Here is a 15,147-nt window from a genome sequence, read left to right on the forward strand (position 1 = left end):
CTTCCTGCAATGCGAACACCAGGGGGCGTAGAACTTCACGAACCATGTTCCTAAACACATTTTAGAGCCAACACAGCAATCATATTACTGCTTTACGGTATTATTAACTTTATAATTTTCCATAAAATAAAATATTTTTTTAAAAATGTAAATAATTAAGAGATAGATAAATAATTTATAGTTTATACCAGTGGTAGCTCCGGTGGATGATTGAGTGAGCTTTTCGAAATTTTTTTCATTGAGAACGACGAGGTGGTTTTGATCTTCTCGTTCGAGTTTGACGTTTGTGGTCTCTGAAGAGAGCACGGTGAATAAGATTAGACAGTTTAGGATAGGAAAGTTCATGATTTATAATTAAAAATGTATAATGAAACTGGCCTTACACCCCATCTGTCACATTAAACAACGTTGCCTACACAAATTCTTAAATTTCCTCAATTTCCTCAAAAACCCTCTTTTTTTACTAATTTTTTTAATTAAATATTCTAATTCCATCTTATATTATATAATTACTAATTAATTAAATTAATGTGTTTAAAATCATTGTGCTTATAATGAATAATTTAAATCAATATATTCAAGATTAATATATTTATAATCAAGGTATTTAAAATTAATATATTTAAAAGGTGTGAGATTAGTAGAAATTTGGTTTGTGCCGATTTCGTATGAATTCTTCCAGAGAGTAGACAGTTTCGTGAGGTTGTCTGAGGCTGTGATCACTGAGGGAACGGCCTAAGAAATTCCTCCGATACCCAAACACATCTTCATATTTCTTATAATCATTTCTTCCTAATACATTTTGTATCACAGTTAGCCATATAATTAATTATACAAGCGATGGTTACTTAACTATACCCCTACAGGGGTTATTGTATACCTAACTAGATAACACTATTATAGTAAATATATATGGTTACGTGTGTTGAAAGAGATTTTGGGGTGTAATGAAGATAGTATGGGTAATTTGTTCATTTTATTTGGGACTGTACTGATATTTGTGAAGTCCGGCCTTGTGCTATGATAACTAAGAGGCGGCTCATCAGTTACTGGGTCCTTAGTCAGGCCCGACTTTACTCTGTACGCCTTAATCAAATCACGGTGTAAAACGTTCCTCTGTATCAACGGGTTCAAGTCGTTTCCCAGAGCAGTGGTGAAGTTGGAACTGTGAGCCCAAAGCACAACAATGAAACAGTAGTTGTTACTAGACGATGTGCTCACAAGTCTTGGAAGATAACCTTGGACCGGCGGCTTTAAGTGGTATAACTCCTTCAACGACGTTAAGCCATACAAATGTACACACTCAGAGTTCTCAAACGTTACCACTACCAAGTTATTCTCGACACAAAAATTATAAACCAGTCTATAAAATCATATTAGCGTTTATTTAATAGTAAATACATGTAACTATGTTTTCCAGGGTTAACTAAAAATAATTAATTAAAATCTAAAGAGTTTGAAAAGTGAATAACTAGAGATAAGTAGTGGAAAGATACGTTGAGAAAGATTTATCGATATGGAAAAGATCATTTGGTGGTTGTAGATATAGCTGGTTAGAATGTGGTAGTATAGATTCACTCCAAGTGAACTTGACAAGATTCATGTTCTTCACTAGCAGGTATAAGTTTCCCATGTAATCGCGGGCAAATCTACCGAGTCCAGGACTTACTGTGTTTACAGCAGAACCTGTAACCAAAGACTTAATATTATACTTTATAAACCTATGATACTTTAAGTTATACTTTTTGTAGACTGTCAAGATGAAGTTGTTTTCCAGTACTAAAATCTCAAAGTCATTTAGGAAATCTGTACATAAAAGTGAGCCTGGCTTGAATTCAGCTAATTTCTCATATTCCACATCAAATCCACTCTTTTCCAACAAATAAACTTGTGTATCTGTAGCTACCAGTACCATTTCACGGTTCGGGCTATACTTTGAGAAAACTGCTGGTCTCTTCAGTTGTAGAAACCCTGTCACGTTAACTGCGCTCGAGAGGCTAAACTCTGGCGACTTGTTATAGTCAAACGTGTTGACTCTAAAGAAGGCCACATATTTATTAGAAAATGAGACAAATATCTCAAATCCCAGTGCTAAAAGATCATTCACGCATAAGGAAGTTATTTTGCAATCTGTTAACGATGTTATTAGAACAGAACTATTAGTTCCCAATTTATTCACCTTATATCCTAATTCATCACTAATATAATTAGAGTTAACATTAAAGTTAGAATGAAGTTGTATGGTGGTAACCTTTAAATTACAGCCGTGGAAAGAAGAAACAACGGTCAAATATTTATCATTTACAAAAAAATCAAATAATAAATCTAATTTATCCTCAGAATTAGTTGTGTTTTGACTTTTCAAGTCAAATGTAACGGTTCTTTGTTGCTTTGGAAACAACCGTTTTAATGATTTAAGTAATTTTCTAGCTCCAGATTTGTATTCAAACCTGGTTGGCCTTCGAGATGATAAAAAGTTAAGTCGGACAAAGTTATAAAGTGAGGATAAAAAGGAGCAGAGGCCACGTAAGTTTAAGCTCTCGAAAAACTCTAAATTTCGGTCAAAAAAGTTCAAATCTGAATCCTTCAAAGATACGCAATCAAATGTATCACTCACATCACAGTCGGTAACATCACCCAAACTAACACATTCCATTACAAATTATCATAAACTATTAAAAATTGCTATAATGAATAATTTAAAAGTTGCAAATTTAAAAAAATGAATAAAAATAAGAATAAATCAAATCATGATATTTTACAGAAACATTAAAAAGGTAAGGCAGTTAACTAAACAGGATTGGGGTTGAAATGTGTAAGTGTGCGATTAAACAATGAAATAACCAAATTAAAAATATAAAATGATGTGAAATGAGGATTAAAAGATTCGTATGAAGAGCAATCTGAAAAGGCAATCTGTGGGGAACAGATTTTGATGTTGTTTGTAGATAATTACACATTTTATTTTTATTTAGTATTTTATCTTATTTTAATCTTCAAGCCATTGTTAAATTTAGGTGGAATTGGCTGATACGCTAATCTTCACACTATAAATTAGCATTTGTCAGATTCTACCACAATTGTTCATTTTTATATTTAATTAAAACTTTATAACATCTGGTTTAATTGTTGTTTTAAATTTTAGGGTGACAGATATATTATATTTTATTTTTTGAATGGAATTTTTTTTCGTTTCCTGTAACTAAGTTACACATTCTTTTATTTAATCTTTTAAATTTACTCTTTTCAATTTGACCCTTTAAACGTATAATATAAGAATTATTTTTCATCCTTTGCATTATTTCATTTCATTTTCACATATTATTCTCTTAATGTGTATTAATAATACCATCAATTTTGGATAACTATATTAATTGTTAATAAACTTATAATTGTGAATAAAAGTTGTGAATAAAAATGTTTGAGTGTAAATTGGATGGCATGTTTTTGAGGCGTTTATTTGAGTCATTGAAGGAGATTTGTGGAGATGTTAGTATTGATTGTTCAGACGAAGGACTAACAATGCAGGCGATGGATAATTCGCATATCTCACTCATTCACTTAAAGCTCGCGCCTGACTTTTTTCATCTTTATAGATGTGATCTGCCGTGTACTCTGGGCCTAAACATCTCCTTCATGCTCAAAATCCTATCTGTCGTCAAGGAAAAATCACTCATTTACCTCTCAAGAGGTGATATGACAGAAGATCCAGTACTCAACATTAGGATTATCGAAGATGTTGGAGCGAATCTTACATTAGGTACCCATAATTTTAGAACAGTTTATTTAACTATTTATTTATGGTTAAAATATATAAACAATATTTGTGGTCATATTAATTGATGTAATAGAATCAGATTCATTGGAAGCCCAGGTGAAGTTAATAGAAGTGGATCGAGAGCATCTGGAGATCCCAACGTGCGATTATTCGTGCAAGTGTGTAATGAACTCGAAGAAGTTCCAGGAATTTGCAAAGTATTTGCACTCGATTGGAGAAACAGTAACCATAAGTATGACAGAGAACGAAATGAGGTTAGAAACCGAAGGAGAAGGAATCAGAGCAAGTAAGCGCTTCCATAGTGATGTAGGTGAAGTGAGAGTTACAAGCCTAGAAAACCTCTCACAAATCTTCGCAACGCGCTATCTGGTGCTCTTTTCAAAGGCAACAAACCTGGCAGAACAGGTTTCAATTAACTTGTCTGCTGGAATTCCACTCTCAGTGAAGTTCGGATTCGGTGATGAGGAAGATTCAAGCTTCATCAACTTTTATCTCGCACCAAATATTGAAGAATAATATAAAACTAAAGTAATCTGTTATATTTATAACTGTAAATTTGTGTAGATAGTGCTATAGATCTGTAGAGTAAAAAATGTGTATTGAGGTGTACTTGTTGGAATCTACAATGTGGTTAAAAATATAAATTGAAAATTTTGTAAAATTTTGTACAATAATTATTTTATGATAAAATATAGGAATACGTGTAAAATAGGATAAATTAGAGTTAAATTTTAATGAAAGAAATGACTGTTGGAGATAGAGTTTTAGAAGGAGATTCACTTGGAACTGTGAGTTCAGAACCTTTAAAGTGTGAAGAAAACCACAAAAATAGTGTTTGTGATTGTAAATTATTAGTGAAACCGGACGATTTGACAAATGGAGAGCTTGAGGAAGGTTCTAAAAAGCTAGAAAATTTTAAAAAAATAAAAGTTAAAATCTTTGAGTATTTTGATAAAATTAAAGAAAACAGTATGAATTTTGAGGAATTAACCAGAATTTTGTCTGAAAGGTTTGATTTTCATGATTTTTCAAACCCAAATTCATGTGTAAATTTAGATTCTGTTAGTCTAGGATCAACATTTGAAAGGGAGTTTAGAAATAAGTATTTAAACACTGATGAGGAGTTAGAAGCTGAAGATTCAGGTGTAAATTACGAATTTGTGGGAATGGAAAAGGCCTGTAATTTCTTCTCAGACCCTAAAAAGCTTATTACAGTGACCTTAAACGATTGTAAAATCAGTCAAATTGGGACTATAACTGAGTTTCCAAAGTGTACAGAGCTGTTTCTATCAAATAACCTCTTGACAAGCTCAGAAGTAAATAAGTTAGTAGAATATTTTCCCAAGCTAACAGTTTTAGACGTCTCAGAAAATAAAATTGACAAACCAATTAATGCACCGAGTGTAAAAACATTAATCATGAACAGAGTTTTTGTGGAGTTTGAATTGGTTTTGGAAACTCTAGATCGATGTGTAAATGTAACAAACCTGATTTTTTCAGATAATATGCTTGATGAGGTTGTTTTTAAGGGAAAAACTTACCCAAATCTCACAGCTATAGATTTGAGTAATAACTTTATTTATAGTTGGGATTCCATTTGTAACCTATTTAAGATATTTCCAAATTTGGAAAAGTTGTTCATTTCTCACAATCTTTTACATAACTTGGACTCAAATAGTATGGAGTTTAACAGTTTGTTAGAACTTGACATATCAAATAACCTGATTAGTGACATTGATGTGATGGTAAAGGTATCGCAGGCATTCCCTAATTTAACAAGTTTAAAGGTTAACTCAAACCCAATCAGTCCAAATTTTATGGAAAAATACAGCAATTTACCCTATATAAAAAGTGTAAAAGGGGATAAAAATGATGAAATAATTAGGATGTACATGATAGTAACATTTGCAAATCTGAAGGTGTTAAATGGCACAACTATAACAGGGGAGGAGAGAACAAATTCGGAACGTTATTTAAACTATTTGGAGGATAAAGAACAGGGAGAAGAAACGAAAACAAAGGTAAATCTGGAGAAAAAGAATAGAATTAAGGTATTACTGGTGCCAGATGGCGATTCAGAGAGTTTCTTATACGAGCCTGTGGAGAAGAAACTGTCAGAATCCTGCACAGTTTCAGACGTAAAACTACTGTGTAGTAAACTATTCAAAATGAATCTTAAAGATATTAAACTCGTCTACAACAACAAGGTAATTAATTGATCACCATAGCTAATTAGTTATTATACCCAGTGATACTTTGTAAATCAGTTATATATGATAATGTGTAGATGATGCCGTTGTGCGAGGAAATGGATGATGATTCCGCGGAATTGTGTAGATATGGAATCTCGGATAATTATCAAATTCGAGTACAAAATAAAAATATTAAATTTTAACTTTCAATGTTTATACCATCAACACTATTATAAGTATTATTTACACTATTGATAGATTTTTATTGTAAATTAAATGTATGATCGAGAATAATGTGATGTAAAAATAATTTAATTTGTGCTTAAAGTAAATAATGAGTGAAGTATATTCACTGGAGCCGTCGTGTAAGGGCAGAGTTGTGGTTAACACATCTTTGGGAGAGCTGGATATACGACTCTGGAGCTCACACTGCCCAAAGGCGTGCCGTAATTTTGTACAATTGTGCATGGAAGGCTACTATAACAACTGCATTTTCCACAGAGTTATTCCTAACTTCATGGTTCAAACCGGAGATCCTTCCGGTACAGGAAATGGTAATTTTTGCCCACAACTCCCTGATTTTACCATAATTACGCATTCTAATCGTTTTATTGTGTGATAAATTGGTTGTTTTAGGAGGTGAAAGTATTTATGGAGAACCATTTGAAAATGAAATTGTTTCAAGACTAAAGTTCAGAAACAGAGGTATTATTCAATATAACGTAGTATATTCCTATTAAGGTGTTTATAAATTTTGTTAAACCAATGAATTTATCTGTAGGAATGGTTGCGATGGCAAATACAGGAGGAAAATGCTCTAATATGAGCCAGTTCTTCATAACCCTAGGTACCATAACTGTGTAATTTTCTCTTAGATAGGTCGGATTTTTTAAACGGGAAGTACACATTGTTTGGAAAGGTCGAAGGTAATTCCATTTACAATCTACTGAAAATTGGAAAGTCTGAAGTTGACAAAAACGACAGACCAATTGATCCTCCTAAAATCCTCAGCTGCTATGTATTTTTATAAATTTTACTATTTTTCAGGTCGTTGAAAACCCTTTCGATGATATTGTGCCTAGGCTACTACAGCTCTCAGAACCTGAGGAAGAGAAACAGGAGGAAGAAGTAACAACAACCCAGACCAAGTAAACTCTATACACAGTTAAATTTATTAGGGATAAAAGGTTATTATCATTTTTGGACTCTGATGATGAGGAGGATCAGTCAGTAAAAATTAAAAGCGCTCACGATTTGTTACAAGATAAGAGTCTCTCCAAAACCTCAGTTCAGATAAAAGAAACACCTAAATCTGATCAACCTGATGAACCAGCTACAGCTGAGGAACTAGAAGATATTGAAGATGAAGTTAATGAGGAAGTGGAAGATTTAAATGAGGAAGACGAAATGAGAAAAAAGGAGATAAATGAATTGGAAAAGAAGTTAATAGATAATAAGGATGATTTATATAACAGAAAGAAGAAAAAGAAGACTAAACATGACCCTAAAGAGGTAAATTTATAGATTAATATCACTGATTTAGACTCTTGAAAGACTGGCTTTGTTTACTAAGAAGCTCGGTGAAATTTCTAAAAACGAAAAACTGGCAAATAAACAGCCTGAAACAGATGAAGGTATAAATATTTCAGTTGATATGAGTCAAATGTGTGTTAGATATGAGCGACGGTTCTTGGTTTGCTGGCACAAAATTACAGTTTTCAATCGATTCTAACAGAGCCTATGCTTACGATGCAGGAAGAGATACTGTATTTTTAGCTCTTAATTTTATTGTTCAGCTCGATGTGTACGATCCTCTGAAGGGGAAGGACAACAAACTCAACTCAATTAAAAATATACGCAGAAATGTATTTCTAGACTATTTAACACAGGAATTTCTAGTTAACAATAATTATTCTTGCCTTAGTAGATAGAATTTTTACATAATTATTCATTTGATAATTTTGGTGTTCGGCTGAATTCTGTTCTTAGCGCAGCGATGGTGTTGAGAAGAGGTGGTGAATTTAATCTGTTAATTTTTCAGAAAATATTTTGTACATTTTATTTGTTAATTTTGTAGCTGTTTTTTAAAACAGAATCGCAATGTGTTGTAATAGTTTATGATTTGTCGAGCGTAGCTGTGAAGTTTTCTCCAGAATTGGTTTTTGAGCCACAAACGCTAAATTTTGTATAGAATAATGCAAATTATTATTAAAACTCTCACTGGGAAGTGCCAGTCCCTAAACTTTGAGCCTACCAACACTATAGCAGACGTGAAGGATGTCTTGAGGGAAAGAGAATGTAAGAATTCATTATATTTTTATAATTGCGTAGGTATTGATCCTGGTCAAATTCGCCTAATTTATTCAGGTATCCATAGAGCCACAATAATACATTCGACTAGGTATATAATGTGTAATTTAGGGAAACAAATGAGCGACGAGTTAACCTTAAATGACTATAAAGTGGTTCCCGGCTCAACCATCCACATGGTGTTGCAGCTACGTGGTGGTTGACATCGTTAAATTTGCGATTTAAGTTTTCTTTACTTTCAAAAAGTCCTGGTTGTCCAGCACTGACTTTCTCTTTACTTCCCTATTCATGTTCGGGTTACACAACTCAATTCCTACACTCAATTATATATGTTATTTATTATATTTTATTACCTTGGAGCGGTGTGAATATTAGCGATGAGGACATTCCATTTGTTGCGCCGCTAGACTGCATTGATACCACTCTTTTTTTAGCTAATCAATTTTTTAATTTCTCCAATCAATATAAATAATTAGTGTTGTTAATATTAATAAAAGCTTACGTATATGAATTTTATTTTTCTTGGGTTTTATGAGCAATTTACCGTAGTCGCCTTTACCAATCATACCCATGCCGTCACCTATGAATTCAATAAATTACTCAAAGTCAGTATAATTATATATATTGTATTACCCATTTCTAAGCCAAAATCATCTTCAGCATCAACACCAAATTTTAACCTATTTCTGTACTTTTGAAACTCTCCCAAAGAATACTTCTCCTTCGTCTTTCTATGTCTTCTACCTCCTCTCTTGCGGCCTCCCTTTTCTTCAGGAACCGGGAGTGATTTCTTCATTGGAGCTGGTGGCAACTCAACCGCCTATAAATCATTCATACTATTAACTATGTAATAATGATAATTAATGTATTATTAGTGTGATAGTTGTGAGATCAGAGTATAGAATTACCTTAGCTAGGCTTTGTAGTATAGATTTGCGATATTCATGACCCATTTTCCCATCTTTATGCTGTTTGAACAAATCAATTCTAGATGCTAACGATACTTTAGAGCAAACTAATCTTAGAGCCTTAATCCTTAAACTGGGCTCACTGTTCAAAACAAGGTCACAGTTATTTAAGATCCCTAAACAATCATTTAGAGTGAAACAATTTATAATATTTAAATGTAAACCGTTGAGAATATAGTTTTGATTCTTGTCGGCGCCAATCATCATCAGGTTCTGTGAAGGGATTTTTGAGAGATTCTCGACGCTTCCAACTCTGGCAATAATTCTAGCAGTAAGTGCTGACCCAATTAAGGCTGAGGTATTTGGTGCGATCAAAATCATTCTGCCTTCGAGGTAAACAAGCAAATCGTTCCTGAACTCAGCGAGCAAAAGGCCTTCATTGCAGGCAGATACAACCTTATTTAAAAATTGTGTTGACAGGCAGGTTCCTGATGCGACAGTGCTTGCAACGGTAACCGCCATTATCATGCTATTAGGCAATAAATCGGTCAGATCAATCTTAGTGAAATCCGACTCATTCTGGGCCCTTTTTACCACGGCAATGTAGTCAAGAGGCGAATATACTATAGATTCCAACTTGGGGAACCTTTTAGAGTAAATGTCTCTTACGTAGTTGAAAATGTTTATAATCTCCTTGTCAATTTTTATTACAGTTTTATTACATTCGTCGATAAAGGAGATCTCAGTGGCCTTGACGTCCTTGCTCAGGGAAAGTAGTTTAGCTTTCTACATAAAATTAAGAATAAATTGGAAAGTTACCTCAACAATTGAGTTAATTTCTGGGTCCTTTATAAGTGTAGAAAAACTGTTCTCTGAGGACCCTGATGTGTTAAAGTATTCTGCAACTGCATCGACTATCGGAGTCTCTTCATCAGATTCGAAGTTCTCAGTGGCATTTAAGCCCTTGTTCAAATCTGAATTCTCCTGTTCGTTATCCTCATTTTCTAGATCCTCTAAATCAGCCAAAAAGGAGTCAGCTAAAGTGCCCTAAATCAAAGTCATAAATACAGAAATGATTAAATAACATAGATAATTAAATATAAATTACCATAATTTAAATTAAATGATTTAATACATTTTGAATTAAATGAAATAAAACAATATATATTGCAAAGGCCCATGGGGAGGTGTTAGTATCATTTATTCATAATATAAAATAATAATAAATACTAAAATGGATTAAAATATTAGTATTAATAATATTTAGTGTAAAACAGGTTTTAAATGTAGTTAATATGATTTGTGGTTGAAAGTAACTGGTTTATAATGGCAAGGGTTAGCACTTTTGACCTATACAAAAATGTTAGAAAGGTTTTAAATACATCTGGGAGTAACTTGACTGACTTTTGCAATGTGATATCTAAGTTGACTAGAGATAAATCTAAGAGATTTGTAATAAATTCTGTGGATTCCATTTTCGAAGGAATCAAAATACCAGAGATTCTGGAACCAAAAAGCCCAAATGAAAGTATATCAGTTGCTAGATCATTGATTAAAGTCCCAAAGGCTCTATTTTTACCAAGAAATCTAGACGAAGACTCAAAATGCCAAAACTTACCAAAGCTGTTGGAGAGCAGTTTAACACAGATAACTGACCCGAGGGGGAAGCTTTCTGAAATAAACTCATTTTTCACAGAATTGAGAAGTACTACACAATTTTTAACAGATAACTCACTACAAGATAATTATGGCCCATTGAGACCCTTTGTAATTGATTTCCTGAGAAAACATGAGGAGGTGTGTTGAATTAGTATATTTAGTCTTTAGGAACTTCTTGGATATGAAGAATTAGGAGACATGAAAAAACTAAGATTTTGTTTAACTCTGATGGATGTACTGAAAACCCATTCAATGGACTCTCAAAAACTACACCAAAAGGTAAAAAAGAACAAAAATGGAATTTTGTAGATCATTGAAATAGTTGAAAAAACGCCTTCGATAGTGAAACAAGTCCCTTTTGAAACTTTAACAATTCTGTCGAAGTTAAAGCTACCCCAAAATTCCAAGAAATATTTCAAAGAACACTTACAGTAAGTTCCAAATATTTGTTTAGTAAAAATAATGCCTGTGAATGTACTTAAAGATTTTTTAGGTCAATGGTGTTTGAAGATCTTTCTACGATAATAAACTACTCTAGAATGGTATTCACACAATTTGATGATAAGTCAGTGTTGGAGGCGTTTTTATGCTCACTGAAACATAAATTGAGGACTGAGAAGTGTGAAGGTGACCAATTGGTTCTTTTGTTGAGAAACTTAAAGCTTCTGAAGAATCGACATGCTGATGAAGATTTGAATAGTTTAACTGAGTCTTTACTGGAGTTAGTTTACCCAAGAGTGTCACAAATGTTACATGACTCAAAAAATAAGGTTGATAGTGAGAACGTCTTGGCCGTATTTGATTGTTACATGAGTGTGTGTAGGAATAGTAGTAATATATTTCTGAAAAACTGCGTTGACGGGTTAATTAACTACGTGTTGGAGAACAGAGGAATTTTCACGCCAGTTCAGCTGATAACTGTTTTGAACCATTTTCACACGGGAAGTAATGGGACTAAGATTCTGGTGAAGGGCGAGTATCTGGAAATGAATGACCTGAACGATGAACTGACAAAGTATTTCCTTAGAGAACTGAGTTTGCTGGAGTTCAAAGATTTCTGTGAACTTTTGTATTCCATTCCACTGAACGATTACTTTAAGCTGTACCATATCATGTCCTCATTCCCACTAGGGTCCAATAATCCCTTAACACCAGAGGAGGAGGTTTTGAGAGTTAAAGTTAAGGAGATTGTGAAGAGAAGGATTATACATAATTTGGACAATAATAATAATAGTCAACTATATAACAAGCAAATATCAAACATCATGGTAACCAAAGATATATTAATAATTTTGTAGTTGTATAAAGATAATGATATTAACGCGTTTTTTGAGTCAAATATAGAGAATATCACCGAGACATTATCAGTAAATCAGTTAATACAAATAATCAATAGTCATAATCATAAAAATCTAAATCAAAAGGTATTAAATAAAAAACTAATAATTAATTAGGTATTAAATGGAATATTGAGTTGTTTGGAAAAAAAGATGATAGGAATAGGGAAATTAGATGTATTAACAAAGTTAGTTGAGAGAAACAAACTAATAAAGACCAACTCAAACTTAACTAATAAACTATTCTCGATCTTAGTTTATAAACTAATTAACAGTAAGAATGGATACGTGCAGTTGCTACAAACGTTAGCATACCTATCAAATGAAGTGGATAGTGTCCTGGTCAACATAGTGGTACAGTATTATAGAAGATATCTGGTCCATCTATCAGTTTAGTAAGTGAAAATTAAATTAATAACTTTAATTTAGCGATATTGAACTTTTGTTACTGTGCATAAACAAGTATAACCTGGTTGATAGTGATTTATTATCACTGCTCAACCATGTTTACGATATTAATATTTCAAATATACCAAATCAAGTAATTTTTACAATAAATAAAATTACTTTAGGTTTTGATTAATATATTGCAGAATTTGAAGAATTTGAAAGTGAGACATGATCCACTGGTTAAAAAGTTTACGGATAAGTATGTTGAAATTTGAAATAATTTTTCAGATTGTTGAATAACTTCAAGAGCTCAAATTATGTAATTCATGACTTGATATCACTGATTGACATTTTGTCGGCACTTTCAATACCTTACAATGATTTGTACATTTATTTGTTAAACTACCTGTCAGCCGTTAGTAGTGGAGGCTCCGAGACAAAACCTAACCACTTTAACAGCCTGAAGGTTAGGGATAAAGTTGACTTGTTGCACTCGATTGCGAACTTTGGAATCGTTGACCAGAACTTGAAGAAATTATATCTCTCAGTAATTGACCAGCTATATCCAGAAACAGATGGAGATGAGGCGAAAGATTGTGAAGGAGGATCCTTGACTCAAAAGACCAAGCCTGATGAACCTAAGGACAACAACATGTTATTGAAATTGTACGAAATACATATTGACCTGGTTTTGAACAATATTTACAATGACGAAGTGGAATTTTTGGGAAAAAAGTTGGAACAGGCTTCAAAAGCTTGGTTCACAAGGCAGGAACTGAAAGCCCATAATTTCCAAAAATCAAATACATACATAACAGTCAAGGTAACATTAAATTTAATTATGATTTATATAATTTTGGGTATTTAAATGATTGTAGGAAGCCCTGGAAAAGTTGGATGTAAAATTTGATTCCGGAGTTACTGAAATATACTTTTGCAACTTCGTTATTAAGGAGAAAGGGACTGTGATTCAGGTGATTCCAGTGGAAGATGAGCTGAGGTTCTGGACAACAAACTTGGACTCAAGAAACCTAATTGAGAATTCAAAGATTTTCATGGGAAACTCACAAAAAGTAATCAAAAACTTAAAGTTATCGGGGTATCAAGTAGTTGAGCTTTCGCAGTCTAAGTGGGACTCAATGGACCAGGAAAGAACAGAATACCTTCAAAACTTGCTAAAATAATCTACTGAATATATTCTACACTACAATTCATATTAAACATTACAAACAGTTTAGGTGTCAAAGTGAAATAGGGACAGTGAACCAGAGGTATTTTTGGAAAAAAAGTTATTCTAGAGGTCGTTTGAATGGCTTTTCGTCAGAAGATTCGAAATCTTCAGAATTGTCAAAGAGAAGCTCATCGCTCCATTCAGGCGCGAGGTTCCTATACTTGGCCTCCCAGGAGTCCAGAATACTGTACACACGGTCCAGCTGAGGGTGGTCTGAAGGGTTGAAAAACTCTGGCATTTTTATCGGCTCGTACTCGATGTTCCTGACGTTGAAAAGCTTCCTGTATGCGTTAAAAAGTTTCCTGAAAACTGTGTAAGGCTGCTTCAGGGGAATCTCACAAATGCGTTGAAGAGTAAATGGAGGAATGTCAAACTCCACAAGGTGGACCAAACAATCAATCTTCAGTTGTCGAAATTCCTCCTCAGATTCCAGTTGGTTAATTTTGTTATTAGCTGGCTGAGATTCCTTAGGCTTTTCTGAATCAGTTGATGAATCTGAGGGTTCAGAAGAATCAGTTCCTGTTGTAGCAGAGTTCTGGACACCTTTGGAGGCCCTATTTGACTGATAAAGTTCATCAAAAAGTTTGTTATATACTACGACGATCAGCATCTTCACGACCTTCCAGGGGTACCTGCACTTACCAGTAGTTGCAATGTCCTCAATTACTATAAAGCACTCCTTATTTAGCTTCACTTCTTTATCTATATCTTCATATTGGCTGAGAACATCCAAAACTCCGTTTAGAATTTGTTTGTAAGCGGCGCCTGGAACACAGTCTTCCTTTGAAGTGAATTCTTTGAGTAAATCGGACTTTAGCTTCCAGTATTCCTCGTCGATATTGATCTCGTCCAAGGCTTTACAAACTTTAGAGGAATTCATCTCCAAAGGGCCCGGTTTTGCGATTCATTTAAACCATTTACATGAAACCATCAATGAAAGACTTAGTGGTTCTGAGGTATATTTAGTAGGGAAAAGATATGGACTCTACCAAAGTTAAAATATACATTTAAACCGAATTTACATGATTTGAAACCGGTTAACTATGATAATTGTTGATTAATAAATTAAAATATTATTCTATCGTTTAAAGTTAAAGATTTATGAACAAGTGTAAAAAATAGAAATAAATAAATGTGTAAAATATATTAAAGGAAAGAAATTTTAAGATTCTAAAATATATATAAATGAATACTAACAATGAGAAAGTAGTAAATTGAAGTGTAAATCTAAGATAGGGGAAAATAATAAAGTAAAATCAAATAAAATTAGTATTAGTAAAATAATTAAAATGGTTACTTAATTTGAGGAATTAATAAGATAAATAAGGATAGAGGAAGGAAC

At 33.1% G+C, this 15,147-nt stretch overlaps 9 protein-coding genes across 9 annotated transcripts, besides 2 other annotated features; 5 read left to right on the forward strand and 4 right to left on the reverse strand.

Annotated features, from left to right (window-relative positions):
* Positions 1 to 84: 84 nt before the first annotated feature.
* Positions 85 to 345, reverse strand: TA14085 (uncharacterized protein; the record flags this gene model as incomplete). Its single annotated transcript, XM_947022.1, has 1 exon — positions 85 to 345. One exon carries the CDS (start codon positions 343 to 345, stop codon positions 85 to 87), a length of 261 nt encoding a protein of 86 aa, XP_952115.1.
* Positions 142 to 210: a sequence feature (1 probable transmembrane helix predicted for TA14085 by TMHMM2.0 at aa 46-68).
* Positions 298 to 345: a sequence feature (Signal peptide predicted for TA14085 by SignalP 2.0 HMM (Signal peptide probability 0.951, signal anchor probability 0.000) with cleavage site probability 0.316 between residues 16 and 17).
* A 292-nt stretch (positions 346 to 637) lies between these two features.
* TA14080 (uncharacterized protein) lies at positions 638 to 2,656 on the reverse strand (the record flags this gene model as incomplete). Its single annotated transcript, XM_947023.1, has 3 exons — positions 638 to 792; positions 921 to 1,363; positions 1,497 to 2,656. 3 exons carry the CDS (start codon positions 2,654 to 2,656, stop codon positions 638 to 640), a joined length of 1,758 nt encoding a protein of 585 aa, XP_952116.1.
* A 761-nt stretch (positions 2,657 to 3,417) lies between these two features.
* Positions 3,418 to 4,294, forward strand: TA14075 (proliferating cell nuclear antigen 2 (PCNA2), putative; the record flags this gene model as incomplete). The annotated part of the gene is made up of 2 exons (XM_947024.1): positions 3,418 to 3,760; positions 3,852 to 4,294. The coding sequence occupies 2 exons, from the start codon at positions 3,418 to 3,420 to the stop codon at positions 4,292 to 4,294; spliced, it is 786 nt and encodes a 261-aa protein (XP_952117.1).
* Positions 4,295 to 4,512: 218 nt separating this feature from the next.
* On the forward strand, positions 4,513 to 6,173 carry TA14060 (uncharacterized protein; the record flags this gene model as incomplete). Its single annotated transcript, XM_947025.1, has 2 exons — positions 4,513 to 5,985; positions 6,066 to 6,173. The coding sequence occupies 2 exons, from the start codon at positions 4,513 to 4,515 to the stop codon at positions 6,171 to 6,173; spliced, it is 1,581 nt and encodes a 526-aa protein (XP_952118.1).
* A 131-nt stretch (positions 6,174 to 6,304) lies between these two features.
* On the forward strand, positions 6,305 to 7,901 carry TA14055 (cyclophilin, putative; the record flags this gene model as incomplete). The annotated part of the gene is made up of 8 exons (XM_947026.1): positions 6,305 to 6,524; positions 6,607 to 6,675; positions 6,752 to 6,817; positions 6,846 to 6,988; positions 7,018 to 7,118; positions 7,149 to 7,482; positions 7,514 to 7,604; positions 7,645 to 7,901. The coding sequence occupies 8 exons, from the start codon at positions 6,305 to 6,307 to the stop codon at positions 7,899 to 7,901; spliced, it is 1,281 nt and encodes a 426-aa protein (XP_952119.1).
* A 264-nt stretch (positions 7,902 to 8,165) lies between these two features.
* TA14050 (ubiquitin-like protein (NEDD8 homologue), putative) lies at positions 8,166 to 8,483 on the forward strand (the record flags this gene model as incomplete). The annotated part of the gene is made up of 3 exons (XM_947027.1): positions 8,166 to 8,268; positions 8,302 to 8,337; positions 8,392 to 8,483. 3 exons carry the CDS (start codon positions 8,166 to 8,168, stop codon positions 8,481 to 8,483), a joined length of 231 nt encoding a protein of 76 aa, XP_952120.1.
* Positions 8,484 to 8,501: 18 nt separating this feature from the next.
* On the reverse strand, positions 8,502 to 10,299 carry TA14045 (U4/U6 snRNP-associated protein, putative; the record flags this gene model as incomplete). Its single annotated transcript, XM_947028.1, has 6 exons — positions 8,502 to 8,593; positions 8,634 to 8,714; positions 8,881 to 9,100; positions 9,189 to 9,974; positions 10,008 to 10,235; positions 10,297 to 10,299. The coding sequence occupies 6 exons, from the start codon at positions 10,297 to 10,299 to the stop codon at positions 8,502 to 8,504; spliced, it is 1,410 nt and encodes a 469-aa protein (XP_952121.1).
* A 215-nt stretch (positions 10,300 to 10,514) lies between these two features.
* TA14040 (uncharacterized protein) lies at positions 10,515 to 13,758 on the forward strand (the record flags this gene model as incomplete). Its single annotated transcript, XM_947029.1, has 10 exons — positions 10,515 to 10,985; positions 11,016 to 11,126; positions 11,157 to 11,278; positions 11,341 to 12,115; positions 12,146 to 12,271; positions 12,302 to 12,579; positions 12,614 to 12,725; positions 12,757 to 12,833; positions 12,863 to 13,397; positions 13,453 to 13,758. The coding sequence occupies 10 exons, from the start codon at positions 10,515 to 10,517 to the stop codon at positions 13,756 to 13,758; spliced, it is 2,913 nt and encodes a 970-aa protein (XP_952122.1).
* Positions 13,759 to 13,863: 105 nt separating this feature from the next.
* Positions 13,864 to 14,685, reverse strand: TA14035 (uncharacterized protein; the record flags this gene model as incomplete). The annotated part of the gene is made up of 1 exon (XM_947030.1): positions 13,864 to 14,685. The coding sequence occupies one exon, from the start codon at positions 14,683 to 14,685 to the stop codon at positions 13,864 to 13,866; it is 822 nt and encodes a 273-aa protein (XP_952123.1).
* Positions 14,686 to 15,147: the final 462 nt, after the last annotated feature.

Source organism: Theileria annulata, chromosome 2 (assembly GCF_000003225.4).
Source record: "Theileria annulata chromosome 2, complete sequence, *** SEQUENCING IN PROGRESS ***".
Taxonomy (NCBI): domain Eukaryota; phylum Apicomplexa; class Aconoidasida; order Piroplasmida; family Theileriidae; genus Theileria; species Theileria annulata.